This window comes from Agrilus planipennis, unplaced genomic scaffold (assembly GCF_000699045.2).
Source record: "Agrilus planipennis isolate EAB-ADULT unplaced genomic scaffold, Apla_2.0 scaffold196, whole genome shotgun sequence".
Taxonomy (NCBI): Eukaryota; Metazoa; Arthropoda; class Insecta; order Coleoptera; family Buprestidae; genus Agrilus; species Agrilus planipennis.
The window spans coordinates 119850-139950 of NW_020439032.1; the positions used below are offsets into that span (position 1 = coordinate 119850).

Here is a 20101-nt window from a genome sequence, read left to right on the forward strand (position 1 = left end):
ATAACAAAGCGAGTTACCGAACGATACTGCTCTTTTTCCATCTTAGCGAAAATAACGAAACACGTCTCAGTCGAATGGCTGCCAAATCCAAACTAACCTATCAATCAGTCTGAAATTCGTTTTGGCGTGGTTTTATAGATGGCAGCACACGATGGCAACACCAATTTCCCTCAGGAGGGTCCTATGTCTTCAAACACGGGTACTTATTGAACCGCCCTCGTATGTAGATTGCTTCAGTCTTGTGGCTGAAAACCTTAAGATGATGGAATCATAATGTGTAGTCCAGTGCATATAATCCGCATTCATTCATGCAGGGAGCAACATTTTATCAAGTTGTAGCTCTAGTCAAAAATTTGAGCAAATTATTAAGTTATGCAATGGTCCACTAGATTTCATGAAGTTATGAAGTTATTTTAACTTATGGCTATTGATTCTAACCATTTTTGTTGAGGACGAGAACATATGGCGCTGTGAAAGTCAATAAAAAATAGACAAGATGAGTTGGAAGGAGGTTAGAGACATATTAGAAGCAAAAAGAGGAATTAGGAGTGCTAGCTTAGCTCAGGATAGGAAAGAGTAGAGGTGCTTGTCCAAGCAGTCTTAGGACCTACGATGATGATGTATTTCGTATAATGTAGTTTATTGATAAAGCTTTTAAAAGAAACAAAAATGTATCCAAATTAAATTCTTTTCTTTGAAATAGTTGAGGAAACAAATTGACATGGACTATTTTGCTGATCGGACTAAATACTCACCAAGGAGCCAGGATGTTTTAAGTTCCGTATCCATGCAATACATGTATTATTGGTTCTCTCAAAGAATTGAAAATTAGCTTCGGTAAGGGGAAAGAGTAGCAACTGTATTGAAATGTGAGGACGGCGAATGTGGTTCGATTTGCATATCGGACAGTAATGTTTGGCGTCAGGTCGGTCGACATAAAAAGGAGACGCGTCCTGTTAAAGAAACTCGACAGTCACAACAACAACAACTGTCACAGGCTATAAGAGAAGCATATACCGAATTTCTCTTCCTTTTCTTTCTAAGTACCTATATACATTTACGTACATAGGTATATGTAATTAAAAGCTATCTAACAAATAGACTGCAACATATCAGAATTAACAAGTAAAGAAAGATAAAAATTGGCGTTCCACAAGGGACAATACTAGGCCCACTAATATTTATACTTTATATAAATGGTATTTTTGAAATTTTACGTAAAACTTCAATAGCTTCTTATGCCTTTCATGCTAAGGCGTCTACTTTTGTCGTAGTGAATCGACGGCGAAATTTATATACGAGGTAGGTTATTAAGAAAAACAATACTAGTTTCTAATCAGTAATTTATAGAAACCCGAGGTGGATCACAATTAGGTACTACGTAAAAGATATCGACGACGATTCGATTGCTGTAAAAAGCCTTTCAGTGCTTCGGGAAGCTTAAAGAAAAAAGAAAGCTATAAGCCAGGCAATAATTTACGAGTAGTTTTCCCAATTCAGATGTAACCAAATACCACTCGAAAATGAACCCCATTTGGGTCGCTCCTCAATCTCAAGAACAAGCAAAAATGTTCAACAAATGCGTGATGCAATCATATTTGATCGTAGCGAAATAACAGGAATTTCCCTGACTTTTTGTCAAAGAATCCTTATTGAAGACGTTTGCCGTTTTGATCTCAAAACCATTTGAGTCAACATCAAGTATGGCATTTTCTGTTTCTGTCTTTTCTATACAAGACAATAAATCCAAACATATTTATCAATTTTATACCTATTTGTAGTCAGTTCAGTTTTGTGGCGTAAAAACGGCTTTTAGAATCTGATCTTTTTTCTTTTTTCGAAAAATTTAATACATTTATGTATTCCATGTCAGTTCGTTTAAAAGATTCGTTTACTGCTTCCTTTTCTTTATTTATTATTTATGAACGAACTTTATCATTTACTGCCATTAATGTATATGCAATTATGTGTTGAAGATATTTCTTAGAATTGTATGCAGTTCCATTGTAAAAGTTTTCGTCTAGTTCGGTTTTGTATCATCGTTTTGTCCACTATGGAGAAAAATATGTCGCCGTAAAAAGTTTCGATCGTTTTTCTTCTTATGTAAATCAGTTGTCCTTCTTCCGGCAGTGTGTTTGTTAGTACATATGTGTATGTGAAAGGGGGAGAAATTTGAGGCGTATTGAAGATGGCATCTCTATTAGAGGGTCAGTCTGAATTATTTACTGGCCTTTCCGCACCTATTTACATGCAAATTCGAACATCAGATCCGTGTGTCGAAAATCTTCCCGGTTATGGTCGCATACATGATGTTATCATTTCTACTAACGACATAATGCGGTTTAGTATACAACTACTACCATTACCAGCTTGGTTTCGATCGAGATTCTCGTGTAATTTGTACGTACTCATTGTCAGAAATCTTTGGTAGATTAAAAGGACCTTAAACAGAAGCATACATTGCTTACATTCAAAAATAAATTAACGTTGTAATAAAGAACTACATTTTATTATCCTAAAGAAGCATTCATTACGGGCAGTTCGTAAGGAGGTGGAGGTCTAGGGGTAGCATGACGATGTGTGACAATGGCGTCTGGGGGGCCAAGCGACAGCACCCATCAGTAAAATTCTGAAATAAATTTTTTGTTTTGCAGTATCTCCAACTGTTCAGAGACACACTTTACAGTATCTTAAATATTTTTGATTAAAAACTGAAGTACCATCAAAGACAATAATCAAAAATATAAAATAGGAAACTTTAAAGTCATTAAAATAAGAAAAGAAAACATTTGAAAATTAAAACATCAATCACAAAAAACACCATTTTATTGAAGAAAGATAGATAAAATCGGTGTAACTGGGATAGATGATAGTACAATCTTCGGGGAAATATAAAATATAGAGGAATTCATCTGACAACGCTGATGTTTGCACACACACACACTGAAGATGGATAACCAAACCTAACAAATGCTTCCAGTTCAACTAATTTTTCTTTCCTTGCTTTTCAGTATTATGGTAAAGCGAAGTGGCACGTCTACCGGTCGAAAGCAGAACCTCCTCCAGCTACCCGTCTAGAAGGTAAGCAATCTTATTTTTATTTTTTTTTTCATCTTAGCCGCTCATCTCTGAAATAATGGCGTTATCATTTTTTCTTTATCTAACTCGCCTGCTGGCAGTTAGTACGTTGCGAGTAAGAGAGCTCTCGCCACGATTTCGTTTAAAAAAAGGAGTGCACAAGGGGAGACGCCCGGGGAATAAAATTACTCGGAATCGACGAGGAATGTACGTTTACATTAAAATTTCATCTGGAAAGTTAAAAAAGTTGCGAAAACAATTTCAGGACGAAGAATGCTAGCCGCGCTAGAGGCTGCCAGGTCTGTTGAGTTACTGCAAAACGCCATCAGAGAATCGTTACTGATAACGGTGCTTGGCTTATTATTTTTATTCAGAGTGGCCGAAATTGGGTTGGGGGATGAAAAATTTTCGTTCGGTATTTGGTATCTTCAACATACAATTTTGTGAATAGTTTTTTCCTACGGTCAAAAAATCGTTTTTGAGACCGCTACAGCGTTTTTAAAACTACCGATATTCAAAACGCTTTTAAGATCTCCGCGCAGCGCATGACGTCACTGCTCTGTAGTAGACAGCGGCACGCGCTGCGACCGCCCTAGTTATAAATAAAAAGTGTTCATTGTTTGCGCACTTAGTTATTAACAATGGAACACGTCTATTTTATCGTTAGGGTTTAATAAAGTCAAGCTTAATTTTACTCGCCATATTTAAAAAAAAAACATTGATGTAGGCGTAGTTCGGACGGAGTGACCGCCCAACAGTAGTTTGAGGGAATACCCAAAATTGTTTTTTATATGTATAGTATAGTATGGTACTAATCTAAAACCGAAACCGCTTTATTAAATCGGATGCATTCCGCTTATTAGAAATTCATGTGATGTTATTACGACGTGCATTTTCTTCGTCGAGGCAAATAAAATCGTCGAGAACAATATGGCGGCAGACGGTTCGCAGAGGCAGCAGCCACTTGACTTCCCTTTTATTTTATTGCGATTCGTGTTCGTTCAGAATGCAGAAGGCAGCGAGCAAGCAGATATCCACTCGTCGTGGTACACATAAGTAGGTACCCAGGACCGTTCGTTGTACGTTGTATATAGGTACAAGGATGTGTGTATGTGTAACGTACGTGAGCAAGAAAATTATACGAAGTAATTTCGGTTTAATTTATGGCGGTTGAGTGAGAGAAAGCGAGGGACGTGCGGGCGTGCAGGCGCACATGGCAATATGCCGCGTGATTTAGACAGAAAACGCGACTTTCGACGCTATTTATATCATCATCTGGTTTCCAGATATGAATAAATATACATGGAGAAACGGTGACGCTTTCTGCGTGTCCTCAACATGCTTCTCCTTTAATTTTCCGATTCTCAGAACTGAGGAAGTCGGAAAGGGAAGTATCCCTTCCGTTCCTTTAAAATCCTCGAAAATTTGCAGGGATAATATTTTATTAAATTGAAATAAGAAGTCGTAATCATATGTTAGTCGAAAAGGATCCCACAAAATCCTTCATCCTCATCATAAGGACGCCAGACGTAAGACTGGTTGGACACGCACCTCCACTCTTTCCTATCCTGAGCTAATCTTCGCAATTACCTAAAACTAGAACATCCCACATCTTTAAGTATTTGTGAACAGTAATCTAATCTAGGTCTATCTCTACTCCTCTTAACTCCTATTTCTGCCTCTAATATGTCTCTGTCTAGACCTTACAAAATCCTTATCGAAAATCAATTCCTGACAAAGTAACTGCAATTGAAGTATGATAATGATTACTATTTATGACTTTGAATCAAAAGCTCCCATGTACTTAACTAAAACTGGTGGTATATTGAATCGATTATCTTGTCAGATACTTAAAGGTGTTTAACATAAAAATTATTCAATCTAAAATGGAGTACGCAATGTATCTACTGTGGTCTTAATTAAATGACCTTCACTCCAAAATTGTTGAGAACTCGGGAACAATTTCAGATAAAGACATTATTATTTGTTAGAAATAAAAGTAATAATTGTTTCAGTTTACAAATGTAAATGGCAAATTAACTTTAAAACTTTTCCGTAATTAATAGGATAAAATTAAATTAAAAACATTTTTGACACTTTCAATAATCTTTTTCGAATTTCTAAAATAACCATTAGCATTATGCATTTTTTCGGTCTCATCATTCATTGTCATCCAATCAATCTATTTTCTATTCAAACCTTACCGTTTTCTGATGTAATATAATATTCGTTTATTATTTTTTGTAATATTGATTAATTATTATTGAATTAAATCGAATCGGTTAAAATGCTTCCCTTTGGGTTCGGACTAAACGGTTGCTTAATAAATTACTTAGCTCGGGTAGAAGTGCGCGTTCTGTGTGCATTAGACATTTCAAATAATGTAATTTCGAGTCAGGACGTTAAGCTTCAGTGGTATTCCTAGGAAATTAAATTCGAATCCGTTGATTAGGGCCAAGATTGGAATGGTTATTATTTTCAATAGTCGGATATTCGGGAGCCGCAACCCGTCCGAAATAATGAACATCAGCTGCTAGCACAACGAAATATCTTCGTACACATACCTATAAACACACGTGTGTATAGGAAAACATAATTCCCATCGCGGTCGTGTGTGTATCACAGGTTATTTGCATGTGTAGACTAAAAGAAAAGTGCCCATGGTCATCATTTTGATGGATAAACAGAATGAAGATTAGTTATCAAGTCAGTAGAGTAATTTTTCCAAATGATGAGATATTTAATTGCACAATTTGAAATCTTAAACAGTATTTATAGCCAAAGTTCCGTTTCATTAAAATAATTCGAAGTGGTCTGTATTCTGTCGAAATTGCCAGACGCGGATCGCGATTTCGATCTTTTTGGATCTCATCAACGCGTCGTTGTTGGAGCATACGTAATCCTAAAATGTAGCATCGTGCTACAGATGGCGTTTACTGCGCCATTTGTAGTATTTTCTAAAGCGTACTGTTAAGACAGCAGGTAAAAGTTGGTCTGTGTTCTGTCGGAGCTGCCTGCGACGCGCTGATGAGATCCAAAAAGATCGAAATCGCGATCCGCGTCTGGCAGTTTCGACAGAATACAGACCACTTCGAATTATTTTATTCGATTAAGCTAACGTGCCTATCACGTTGAGGTTGGCTACGCCGGGATTCGTTTTCAGCAAGTAGATATCCATATATTTAAATGGATCTTGTTGGAGCATACGTAATCCTGAAATGTAGTATCGTGCTACAGATGGCGTTTACTGCGCCATTTGTAGTATTTTCCGTTTCATTGTTCTGAATTTTTGTCGATTTCTAGAAAGAGATGTGTAGAAAAAGATAAAGGCTTAAAATTTTCTTTAATTTGAAATAAGAGAGGAATGGGAGGATATATTGTCACATGTATGTAGGCAACCCAACATACACAGTGATTTTCTAGATGTCATATTCTGAATCATTCTAGAACATGTCTGGCCCGTATAAATAGTTGCCGCGAGGTTCTAAGAGTGAGTTGGTACGGGATCGAGTTATGAAGCGATATAAAGCAAAGTAGAAAAGCCGAAAAGGTAACAAAATGTGGAATAGTACTGAAATAGTGGTGAATTAATAATAATAGTGTTAATTACGAAAAGCAAATTGTTAAATAAAATTAGTAATAGCGGGGGAAGGTGTTAAGTGTTTGATTACGTGAAAGTATTTTAGAATATTCCTTTTAGTTTCAGAAACTATCTGAAAAGTAAGGGCCAAAACTAAAATGGAAACAAAAAAATTGATTTGTTTATAACTATAAAAAGATGTAGATTTATGTGGATTTTATGATAAAAATTTCTTTAAAAGAAAATATTATCTGTTAAGACAGCATCATTGTTAAAAAAAATACTTCTGCTTGGAGATAAAATTAACGAAAATAACCCTAAAACCTACAAAAATTGTTGAAAAAGATAACTTGCTCGTCGTGTAAAAAGTATGTAGTAGTAGTAATAATATAAAGTTTCAATTCTATTCCAATTTTTGTTGGAAATTATGCACCGATAATAATTACTTATCTATCTCTCGAGCCGTCTTAGAGCGTAGCATAAAATTCGATGGGCAAAACCAAAATCAGAAAGAGGGAGAAATTCGGCTGAACTCAATTAATCAATAAAACAGTAAAACGTTCCCCCGTTGCTGTTAAGAGTGTACGGCAGGCAAGTAGCAGCAGCAGCAGCAACAGCGGTAGTGGGTAGTAGGTGGCGGTGGTGTGGGAGGGGGAGGCTGCGGGGGGATGAAATGTGCGGTTTCGAGACGCTAGCCTAGGAGAGGAGCGAGCGGGTTGCGGTCGCCGAGGAATCTGCCGCTATTATATTGAACACTGGCTTATGCTTATGCCTCTACTTCCACTATCTCCCTCCACCCTTCTCCATATTCTCAACATCCACCGTCACCCCCTAAATACCCTTCCATACACATTTATTCGTAATTCTCAATCATTTTAAATGCGATGTTGCGAACGAATTTCATACTTCCTTTATTATTTGTTTTCTTCTTCGTTTCGGTGCTCTAGAACAAACAATTTTCGAACGAAATACCTAATAGGATTTTAGAAAGGTTGAATTTTTTTTTGTTTCATTTAAAAACTTTGTACCTGCTAAAATTCCAGTTCTTTTTAATGTGGATTTTTCGAATATTACAAATTTTTAATGCCTCTCTGGGTTTTGTTAATTGAAAACAGAATCTGAGGTTTCAATATAAACTAATAAAAATTAATTTCTTTATCATTAGCTTTCTACAGACTCGCCTTTTATGTTTAATAAAAAAAATTTTTGCTAGAGACATGCAGACGCAGCAGTAACAAATTTGAATATTATGAAAATTTTGGAATTACATTAAATGGTGTTTCTAATTAAGGTAGCATTTTTAATAAAGTCGTATAATTACTTAAATAATAGTATATGTTTCGGTTTAAGTAAAGAAAGGCTTTTATTAATAATCTTTAGAAATCATAGGAAAGCCTACAGATTATCTGTAACAATCATCTTTAAATTTGTAGACCTTCGTTGACTCCTCCGAAAATGCAAATCTGGCTACATCATTGTCTTATTTGAGCAGGGGTGGCCTCCCTAATTAGCTTGTATGAAATACTATGCACCAAGGTACTCATTCGCCCAAATTTGAATAAATTCAACTAGTTTCTCATATGCGTAGCGCACTATTCAGTCAATTTTGTCTATCGTTGACGCTTGAAGAAATGTAGAGGAAATCGGGTAAAGAGAAAAAGGACACGGCTGTCAACCTTTCGATCTGGCAGCCTTGATATCTCACCCCACTGTCATGCAACTCACATTGTAAAATTACTATTTTATTTGTTGTGTGCTACACATTATTGGTAACTAGGTACTGCTTTTTAAACTACGTGGGATATTATTAACGATCGATAGCGATAGAAACGGACAAAAACATTGAAAAGTTGGTTCCAGTTCACTCGGCACAACACATTATTCGATTAATTGCAGCCGTTAATTTTTATGGCGATGTTGTTGCAATCGGCCGCGAAACTTTGTCGTCTTCTTTCGAAATTATTGCCAATCCCGAAGCGATTGCAATGTTGTAATGTCTTTACGATCTTTTATAGCAGTTTAGAACCATTTCCTTAATGCCTCACACAATAGAATTGCTATTCGAAAGATGCTAAATCCTGTTCAGAGAATTAAAAATTACTTTGGAGTGTGTTTTTTTTAATATCACTTAATAAAATTAAAGACAGAATTTTAATTGTTTTTTTTGTGCCTAAAATCTTTAGTTTTTCAAAACGTTATTGTAGATATCATCATTATCACAGCGTCATCGATCCTAGATGTCGAAAATCGATAAATTCTGCTTTTATGTCTCCAATTGTTATATTACTTTTTATTTATTTTTTGTGTCGGAATTTAACTTTTTGTTTATAAAAGAATTGCAAAGCACGAAAATTCTTACGTTTAAATAAAGTCTAAAAGTTGGTTTTTCAAATACGTCTAAATTAATTCGTAACAATAGAGAAGAAAGCCAGATAACTCAGGATGAAATGAGTAGTGGAAATATAAAACAAAGGATAACTCAGGGAAGATTAGCTCAGGATAAGAAAGAGTGGAGGTGCGTGTTCAACCAGTCTTAGGACTGTTGGCCCTATGATGACGATAATGATGATGATGATCAATACCAAGGTTGTAACTGTAAATTTATTATCATTTCATCGTAAATGAAGTTTCGGCCGGACTACCTTAAATTTCAACCATTCAAGTTTCTGATTTGTTCTTATTTTGTGGAAATCCTAAAAACACATCAAATATATATAATATAAGGCTTCTTTATATTTCTCTTTTGAGACTATATTTAAGTTTGTATAAAGCTGGAAACAGCCCTAGACCCTTTTCTTTTTCCTTACATTAATGACTTCCGAGTATTACCATTACTTACTCCCCACGGTTATGCTGTAACTTCCTCCAAATCCACTAGCAAGGCTTCTTCCTTAACTCGAACACATATATCATTCCTTCGAGATTGGTAATAGATATATGGCACTAATTTATTTAGTAATTCCGATACACAATCAATCATAACCGCGGTAATCAGGTGCGAGTGGACGTCACGTCGGATATATATATATACGGAATTTCGAGCTATTCTCGCATAGCGCTAGTTACCTAATACTCACGCTACTATACTCATCTCACCCCCCCAACCCCCGGCATCTCGACGTGCTACATCGCGTCGTGTTCGCCGTATATACACCCACGTCTAGGGGGGTTGGTGAGGTCGACACCGCGCGAGAGTGAGCAGGGGAGTCGGAGCGAGACGCGGAGGGAAGGAAAAGGACTAACGACCGTCGCATTCCCCCGTATAATGACTGTATTAATGCCGGTGGCTGGTTGTAATTTCTTGCTGAAACTTTGGCTAATTTATGCGTGAGATATTTTATGCCTTTGGCCACCGAGACTTACGCTACGTTCCGGAGGGACAGGAACAGGGACACGTTACCTAACCGACGGCGACAACGGCGTCGTCGAGCAGGACGCGGTGGTAAAATCCGTGGATATTATAAAGAACAAAACCTCCACTCTTGATTCGTTTAGTTGCCGAAAAAAAAAAAAATATAAGACTTGTGAGAATACTAATATAGTACCTACTCATGATGAAATTCGCTTGTAGTGGCTCCGCATATAATGAAAATTCGTTTAATATGCCTTTAGATTGGTTTTCATAATAATAATAAGTACATATGTATTTCATTCATTCATTCTATTGAAAATGACCTATTTTTCGATAAATAAATCTGCTCCATGCTCTGAGCACACTACATTAAGTAGTTCTTCGCTTTTGTTTGGTCCCTTGACCTACGGAAAAGCTTTATATAAAAGCGATATAAGAAAAAGGATTTTATTTAAATAAAAATGGTTTGTAATTTAGGGAAAGCGGCTTCTTCTTCTTCATCTCGCCCCTTCTCATCTATCCATCTATATGTATGTAAATGTACATAAATAAATATGAAGCAAAAATTCTCCTTATATCGCACACCTTGCCATAAATATCTGCAAATTATCCTCCCATAAATCCGGCCTGCGTACCACGAATAATTTGTGGTCCAATATTTCAGAAAAATTCCGCGCGGTCTAAGTTATATATCAACCAACTTTGTATTTTAGGATATTAATTTCCCGTCTGCGTTCGTATTACTACAGTCATATATATGTATATATACATACTCCTAACCGTAGCAGGTCATAGTGAAGCATTTCATAAAGAAGTCAGTCTAAAATATGTTACAAGAAATCTGTTAGTTACTTTTTTGGTAAATGTCTAGATGATGGCCCCCACCCCCTTTGAGGGGAATCGAAAGAGGAGGTCTCCCCTACCACTGTACCATAAAAAGTTCGTGACGGTCTCAGCCCCATAATAAGTTATGGGGGTTACATGGGGGTGGGGGTAGGGGGGATCGAAAGAGGGTAGCGGGGATCGAAAGAGGGTGGTCATCTGAGTAAAACCCCATAAAAAATTTGCGGCGGTCTCACCCCCATAAAAAGTTATGGGGGTGGAAAGTTGATTATTTTGTCAATTTTCATACACTATAATTAATAATTAATAAAATTCAATAAAAAAAATATTATTTTCAAACGGGTGGAGTGGGGGATCGAAAGAGGGTGGTCACTTGAACAAAACCCGATAACCTAACCTAACCTAACCTACCCTATTGATAAAGATATTTAAATAATGTTTTATATAACTTTCTCAATAGTTTTATGTATTGTTCATTAGTTTTACCTTTGAATATTGTTTAAGAATGACTAATATATAAATATTTACATGCCTAGAAATGTATAAAAATTGGCATATTTATTAACTTTTTATGGGGGTGAGACCGCCACGAACTTTTTATGGTACAGTGGTGGGGGAGACCTCCTCTTTCAATCCCCCCTTCGGGAGTGGGGGCTATTATTTAGACCTTTACCATTTTTTTTAATGAAAAAACAAGCAGATAACTACTCTTTATCATCATCAGTCCTAAGACTGTTTGGACACGCACCTCTACTCTTTCCTATGCTGAGCTAATACTTGCATTTCTCTACGTTTCTTTATGAAATTTGTACGAATAAATAGGTATTATTTGGTAATAATGTAATTAATTTCCCCCCAAACCCTAATGGAAGGTTCTTAATAGAGAGGGGTTGTTATCAGTCACCACGTGTTTTCGATTTATTTTAAGCTTAATTCTGTACCTATGTGTGCATCGTAGGGGATGAAAACAAGCGAACCACTGACGTACTAAGAAACATACACACATACGTTAACTAAACGCACGAGTGACACACTAAAGCGCGACAAAACAAGGCAGAGCGAATAGTCGGCTGTGTTTGCGGTTAATTCTAAATTTGCCTACCGTTTAGGATGAACGCTCGTTTGCAGCATTTGAAGTGACAGGGCAAAATACAAACCACCGAATGTTATGTAACTAAGTGTTTCTAAATCGTGCGAAAATTGTCGTTTAATTATGTTTAACAACACATAATATGTAATTAATTAATGCTGGAAAATCATGTTACATACAATTAACCTTGAATTTTTCATTGAGCAACCGGACGTATCGAGTCAATGCGCTGTCTATGAGAAACTAACGTTGTAAACGAATGCCGCATGCAATCGATATCGGCGGCCCCTTTGATTGACTGGTACAGCAAACAAAACTTGCAGGAAGTTTCCGGAAGTAATCACGAATGTACCAGAAATGTATATATAAATCTATTTGTATTTCCTTTTATTTTCTCATATGCCGGTGTTGATTTATCGGAATTTTCCACGTTAAGAAAAGTTGTATGTCATAGTTACATTTCTACACGCACTCAGACGATATAGTTATGATTATAGAATTAAAATGTTCAATATTTTTTGTTTTACTTCTTTCATTATCTCATTTTGAATTATACGGGATGTCGGCAATCAAGATCAAGTCCCTGTAGGGTCGTGGAAGTGCTAATAATATCAGTCTAGAGCTTAATGCACGACGGAGGAGCTGTAAAAGATGTTCAATTGCACGCCGCGATTCCTACGCGATGCGATGCGACGCGATATGATTGTATGTATGGTAGCTAAGGTATGGGAGCGGGAGAGATGGGGATGAGAGGGAGGGTCGGAACTACACTACCTGTCTGCCGTGAAGGCACTTCCGGTCTTTGCTGTTTTACCTTATTAACATTATCTCGCTTCCTGGCACTCGTTCATCTGGTTACGGAAGCAGAAGAATGGAATCTTATCACAACGAGGACGGCATATATACACATCTAATGAAAACAACAAAGTACAACATGTATGTATGATAATATGCAAAATTTCTGTATGCCATTTTAATCCAAAATGAAAGAAATGCGGGAAATTTTTGAAAATTGAGTTTTTTATTGAGTAAATTAGTAATAGGGAATCAAATAGATAATGATCAATTTCGAATGATAGCATTAGGACGTTCGCCATGTGCTAAAAATACTCAACCATAAGATGGTAAAAAGAGGTTGTCAAGTATAGAAATTCCAAAAATTTAATTATGATTAGAAATTACTATTCTCGGTATATAGTAATCCATAATTCTCAAATATCAAAATTTCTTTTAACTTTTTGTCTTGTACATTGATCCATTTTACTTGGATTTTGTTTTGAAACAACAAGTGCCCACCTTAGGGTGATACCTTCATTAATTTCCCTCGGGTGGGCTTCTCGTACTTCCAAATTTCAGTTCTTAACTTAATAAATATTTCAGCAAATAAAAAAAAATTCGAAAAAGGTTGTTAAAGGTGTATGTTTGGAGCACGGCGCTGTGCGGGTGCGAAACATGGGCAGTAGGTGCGGCGGAAAAGAAAAAGTTAGAAGCATTCGAAATGTGATATAACCTATAACAGGCAAATGATGAGTATATCGTGGATAGAGAAGTTTAGAAATGAAGAGGTATTAGAAAGAGAAGAGGACTCCACGGAAGTCAATATAAAATAAAATAGGTTGGTAGGACTCCTTCTCAGGTATGAAGGTCTAATCAGAGACATGTTAAAGGCAGAAACGAAAGTTAGGATGGGTAGAGGTAGACCTAGATTAGATTGCTGTTCGCAAACAGTTAAGGATATGTGTTGTTCTAGTTTCATTGAAATGCGAAGATTAGCTCAGGATAGGGAGTGAAGGTGCGTGTCCAATCAGTCTTAGGACTGACGACCTTATGATGACGATGAAAAAAAAAATCGGTTGTCTGTAAAGTCGGTTTACTGACGATAGTTGAACGTGAAATTTTAATTTTATTTGTTTCATAGATATTTTGTATGGATATAGAGAAAGAGGTAAATGGAAATGTATTATTGTACAACAGCTGTCCACGCGGACGCATCGCTCACTCAAGTAGAAGAGAGACAGATATCGAACGCTGCCGAACGCGGAGGCCGATTGTGCCTCTTTGTCGCTCGTTCCGCGCTCTCGCTTGCACTTCAAGCCTTAAATGGAAAGCCTCAGAGCGAGGTAACGCCGCATGAGTCATGTTTTTTCAAAAACAAAAATAATTTCTGTGAAAATAAATTGTTCTCAAACTATGTATAGAAATAATGACCTTCATAAAATGGGGAACTCCAAGGTATCTAACTAAAGTGTGCCGGTTTAACAGGTTGTAATTTAAAATTCGTCCTGCTTCGTGATTTGGCGTTTTAATTCGAGCATCCTTGGCATAATCCCTCCCGTTATTTTTATTTTCTCTTCACCTAACCAAAGCCAACTTAATTTTCTTTAGAGAAACACGCCGACTGACAGACAGAAGGCGGTGGCGGGAGTGAAGCAACAACGTCGAGCAGTTCAAACACTTTATAAAAGAGATCCACTTTAAATAAAACAAAGGGGCAAAAAGGCAGACACGGGGGTGTAGGGCAGCGCAGGCAGGGCAATAAAGAGCATCAGTGGAAAAGTAAACGAAAAGCAAGTAGATAAAATTCTTTATGGCGTATTCTTCTTTTGTGCCGGGTCGGCGGGGAGCGAAAAAAATCCCGAAATCCCCAACACCCTCGGCTGAATGTGAAGTGGCTAAGGGTGTCACTGAAAAGAGCCACTGCCGCTGAAAAATTCTATCTATGCGAAGAGCCACCTGTAGCTTTGCCATACGGGAAAACCCCCGCGAATATACGCACACACGTACACACACTTAGACAGACAGACAGACGAGCGGGAATGGCAATGCAATAGAAAATTCACGTGTATTCGTAACGGATATATGGATGGGGTGTGGTGGAGAATCATTTGTAAAAACGCTTGTCACTATACGAGCAGATAACGATGTGTAGGCAACGGGAACAGCCGTCGGTCGATTTTTTAAAAGTACAAACGCCCCTTTGTTTTGCATAAAAATTATGCATGCATCAGATAAAAAATTTAAGCGATTTTCCACGCCTGTCGGCCGACGAAAAATGCCGATTTATGAAGCCATAAATGACAGCCTTTTTCATTCACACTCCATACACAAATGTGTATGCCGCGGACCAAGAGGAAAAAGAACAGTTCGGAAATCTGTTAGAAAAAGTAACATGACACGTATGGATCTTCATAAAGGGCTTTCAAAACTACATATACATATGGGTGAATGCTTTTTAAAACTTTAAACGACAGTTTTTAAATATAGAACTTAATAATAATTGGTTGGTTTAATACTGGTTTAGAGTCTAACTTCAACTAAGTGCAATAAATACAACATGCATCACATACACTCTGCTAGTGAAAGGTTTACAATGAAAAGATAGTTACGAGGAAGAGGAATAATTAATATTAAAAATCTACATTACCAACATTTGCGGTCATATTTTAGAGTAAGTAGTGCTGATAGTCCATATTATATAATTCAATCTGCGCCTCGGGTACATCACTATACCTTAATGATGCAGATTTTAATCCTGAGGACAAAATTATGAAAGAAAAATTATTCAAAATTGAAATGTGGAAATCAAAAGTGCTCCTTGGAAAATACCCGGACCAACAACACCAGGAACATACAGATTAAGAAGCTTCTAGTACGTGGTTAAAGGAAGAAAATAGTTCTCAGAAACTAAGGGATTCATGATAGCGATTCAGGACAGAATAATAAAAACAAAAAACTCTGAAAAATGTATTATTAAAAATCCCACACTTTCATCGGACACATGCCGAGCATGCAATACTTCTCGCGAAACAATTGACCACATCACTGGGGGTTGCTCATTTTTAGCCAGTCGCTGTTAGCCAAAATGTTTAAACTCGTAGATCAGATAAAGCCGTACTATAAATACAAACCACAAAATGTATTAGAAAACCACTTAGCCAAGCTTTATTGGGATACAGACATAACTACAGACAAAACAGTTAATCATAACAGACCTGATATCACACTGACCATCAAAGAAACTAAAACAACCTACCTAATAGATGTTGCTGTACCAAACGCTGAGAATCTTGAATAAAAACACATTGAGAAAATTCAAAAATATGTTCCTTTGGCTGATAAAATGAGGGAAGTGTGGAATCAGAACACAAACCTTCCTTCTTACGTACATCAGCTATAAAAATCAGTAATCCTTCATACATGTGGAATAGTATCCAGATTTCTTAACACTTCTGACATATCCCCCTTTCCAAATAACACAATAGGTTAAATTAGAAGCGGAATTTTTAATAATCACCTATCATATTTCGGAGCAAGAAGTACTGTTAGCTCTATAAAATTTAAAAACAAAAAAACAATCCCAAAAGATGTGGGTGAGGTTCTTTGGCATTAACCCGTTTTCACTTGCTCAAAGCTAACCAGTGAAAACTGAGAAGACCGGGAAATAATAATAATAATAATAATAAGGAAATTGAAAGTTTTCGATACCAAGTTCAATTTATTTTCTTCCAAGTTAATACAACAAGAACACCCGAAATATTGCAATTTGAATTCGAAATTTTCATCTAAAATCATGTAAGAGTGGGATTCTGTTTGCGAATTTTTTGATAGTAATAGCAAGGGATAGCAGAGCAGTGGATTAATATACTTCATATTGGATTGTTTTATATTTAATACCTTTAATTCTCTGGTGTTAATTCTAAAGAACTGTTAAAAGGTTTTGAGATAGTGCAGTGCCCAGTTTATTTCATTAAAATAATGCTCATTAACATCAGATGCAATACAGAACCCAGAACTCTTTCATATTTTTCTGTATTCGGCTATAAATGAATATTAATATTTTTGTTTGTTTTTATACGTATGTGTGAACTTATTTTATCAACTCACACCGACCGTCGGCTGTAGTGAACGAATTGCGTCGTTATAACCGAAATTAGCTCAATTTCACCTAACAATTACTAACATCCGCGTGCGTGCATTGATGCATATGATATTAAATTTTGGTAAACACAGAAAGGAAGCTCGTTAGCTACATTTACCCTATCATATTGACTCAAATTCCTTAGGAAAACTGTCGGCTGCATTAGATTTCTTTCCGTCAGAGGCTTATAAGCGGTTCCGTCATATAAGGAAACGATAAAAAGAAAATTATATGTTGGAACGAATTGGCCAAATCGCGTGTCGTTTCCTGCTTATACCGGAACTGACCCGTTACAAGAGTGTCTTCTTGAAGGTGGGGGAGGTTCACGAAGGGAGGCCAGCGGAGACTACTGCGAGGGAGAAGCTTCGAGTTACGACTTCGAGCAATAAAAAGCTCTGGGAAAAAAGCAGAGCTTTCGCAGCACGCGGCCGGCTCGCCGTAGTGGTAGTAGGTACGTAGCGTGTGCTACGTGGCAGTTGTCTTCTTTTTCTCTTGCCACTTCTTTATCAACCCTAATCTCCCTCTAAAACGGCTTTATTTAACACGTACCCAGGCGATATATCTCCTCACTGCTCTGCTCCCGAGACCTTAACAAACCTTTGCTTTTTATGACACCCAATACGACACAGACGCTACTCGGACGAACGCCCCAAACTCCTCGCTGGATTTTGTCGTTAAAATTACCGATCTCTATTTTGTTTCGTGATTTTCTTTGCTCAAAAGGTTTACGCAATGTCGTATATGTCGTTTCCAGGTTATCACCGTGAAGACTACTAGGGTTGCCACCTTTTCAGGCTTTACATGAAGTATTTCTCGACTAAAAGGTTTAAAAAAAAGTACTCAGCATAAAAATAAAGTATTTTATTTTTTGTTTTTAAAAACACATTTTCGTTCATAACATAGAATACTCTTTCTGTAAATGCCGAAGTGGCCAGAACGGACAGCAACAGTTACACTACTTTGAGCAGATTTGGGTAATCAGGTTGTTCCGTAAATGTGGCTTTGTCAATGAAACTAGCGTTAAGAAACATAGGAACATTCTCAAAAATATTATATTGTGCAATATTATTCATGAAAAAATACTGTGAATTTCGAATAATCGCTTACAAAATTACGATGTTTACTTAAGGCCTTAAATAAAGTATTTTTGCGTACTTTATGTGTCTTGTAAAGTATAACGTACGCACAGTCGAAATGGAGTACAATACTTTATAATAAGGTACAGGTGGCAACCCTAAAGACTACAGAAAGCTTTCTGGAAAATTTCATAAAATTGCAATCGCTATGAATTCTAGGTTACCAATTTAACTTGGAAAATATTTATTTATTCAGTCGGTATCTACAGCAACCGTAGCTCGTTGTACATTTCATTTTATTGTCATGAAGATGTAGGTTAACGGATTTTTGGAGTCAGGTATGTGTCAAGACCTTCAATTCCCTACTATTTTATATAATTCTCTTGACGGTTTTCATGTCATTTGCAATAAGCTGGGTTTTACTCGCGATTTCGCTCGCGTCGATGTCCTAAGTACGTGTTAAAGATCATCGATGATCATATAAGACTAATTTTTCTATCCCTTGATGACAGTACTTTTTTTCTGGATAAAAGATACCCTATGTCCTTTTCTGTACCCCTGACGATATGTGTACAAAATTTGATGATGATTGGTTAAGTGGTTAAGGCGTGAAATTGTAAAACCCAAACAAACAAACACATTCGCATTTATAATATTGGTTAGGATACCGAAAAAGAGTTCCAATTTTCACCTATTATTCAATAGAATTATCCTCTGTAATTAATTTTTAGAATTTGAGACTGGTTTGTTCTTTTCTGAAAATTCGAAGGGCTTCGGGCTACGCCTACTTACACGTACGTAATACCTAATTTGTAATAAACTGGTTTTCGGGAGAAATCTGTACAGCGGACTAAGCCTAAGAAGAAGTCGGGTCAAGAAGCGTGGTCCCCTCGCCGCCCCGGGGCCACAATTAGATATCTTTGTGCCATAATTCACATGTAATCTCTAAAGGCTCCCAGGTCTCATCTACAAGTCTCTTTCCTGGCACAGCAGCATCACCACAGCCGACGCTTCCGACGCCGTCCCCGTAGTCGACGGTAGATTTTGCTCGGTGGAAACCAGCAGGGACTAAACTTTTAAAATAAGCCTCCATTACGGGCGCGTCGCGACGCGATTTTGTTATTGCAGCAGGATGATGGCAGTAAAATAGGCGGCTTGGTAAATATATATGTACGTATATTGTATATAATATGCACGTCGAGCACCGCACCGCTCAATTTATAGCGACCGTCGTGCTTTTTTTAATTTTAATCTGCTCACGAAAAAGGCAACGGACGGAAATTGTAATTCAGCTATGGCGATGAAATTAAAAGTTAGGATTTTTCTCTCTTTTAAAGTGATCCAGCCGAGAATTTTGTACAGCCTATAGTAAAACGATCAGCAACTAAATAAAAATTTAGACAGTAGTACAAAAACAAATACAGTCGAACTTCGATAACTCGAACTGCGATGTAACACATAAATACTTCGAGTTATCAAAACTGAACAGAAACTGAACTGCCTACATAAATACGTTAAAAATTACGGGATTCCCTCAGAAAATTCGACTTATCGAAATATTTCGTTCGAGTTATGAAGATATTCGAGTAATCGAAGTTCGAGTAATCAAGACAAATTTACACGCATTTCCTACTTTTGACGCTATTGCCAACCAATTTGGTTCTAATTATCAAAAATTCGAGTTATTGAAGTTCGACTTATCGAAGTTCGACTGTAGTTTTATTTATTTTTTCTGTCTATGTATATTTTAGTATACCTAGTGTTACCTATATTTTATTTTCTATTTAGTCCAACGGACCGCACTAAATATTTACAGAAAATAGCAGTCTGTCAATCTCATTAAATCTCTTGATTCCGCTAGTTGTCGACGTGTAAATCAAGTCTCAATGTTTGCTAACCTAACCTAACACATGGTCATTTTCCGTTATGGTCTAGCAGGGTCCTTTGTTTTTATTAATACAGTGTAAACTCTTTATAACGTCACTCGATTTAACGACAAACTCCTTAAAACGTCGAAATTGCTTGACTTTGGTTGGTTTACATTGTTTTCTATACAATATTACACTCTATATAGCGTCACGCTCACTCTATTTAACGACAACAATGCGGCATTATAAATCATTGAGCAGTACTTTCTAAGTTGCCGAAATAGATAAGAACTGCA

At 36.8% G+C, this 20101-nt stretch overlaps 1 protein-coding gene across 7 annotated transcripts in view; it reads left to right on the forward strand.

Annotated features, from left to right (window-relative positions):
- The window catches only part of LOC108738411 (myelin transcription factor 1), a 225967-nt gene that overhangs the window by 49979 nt on the left and 155887 nt on the right, over nt 1–20101 (forward strand). For all 7 annotated transcript variants that reach the window (XR_003231521.1, XM_025976579.1, XM_025976580.1 and 4 more), the window contains exon 2: nt 3012–3081. Coding sequence is in view for 6 of the 7 variants with exons in the window: in XM_025976579.1 (XP_025832364.1) it covers nt 3012–3081 (70 nt within the window). In the remaining variant the exon portion in view is untranslated. The remainder of the gene's footprint in view (nt 1–3011; nt 3082–20101) is intronic.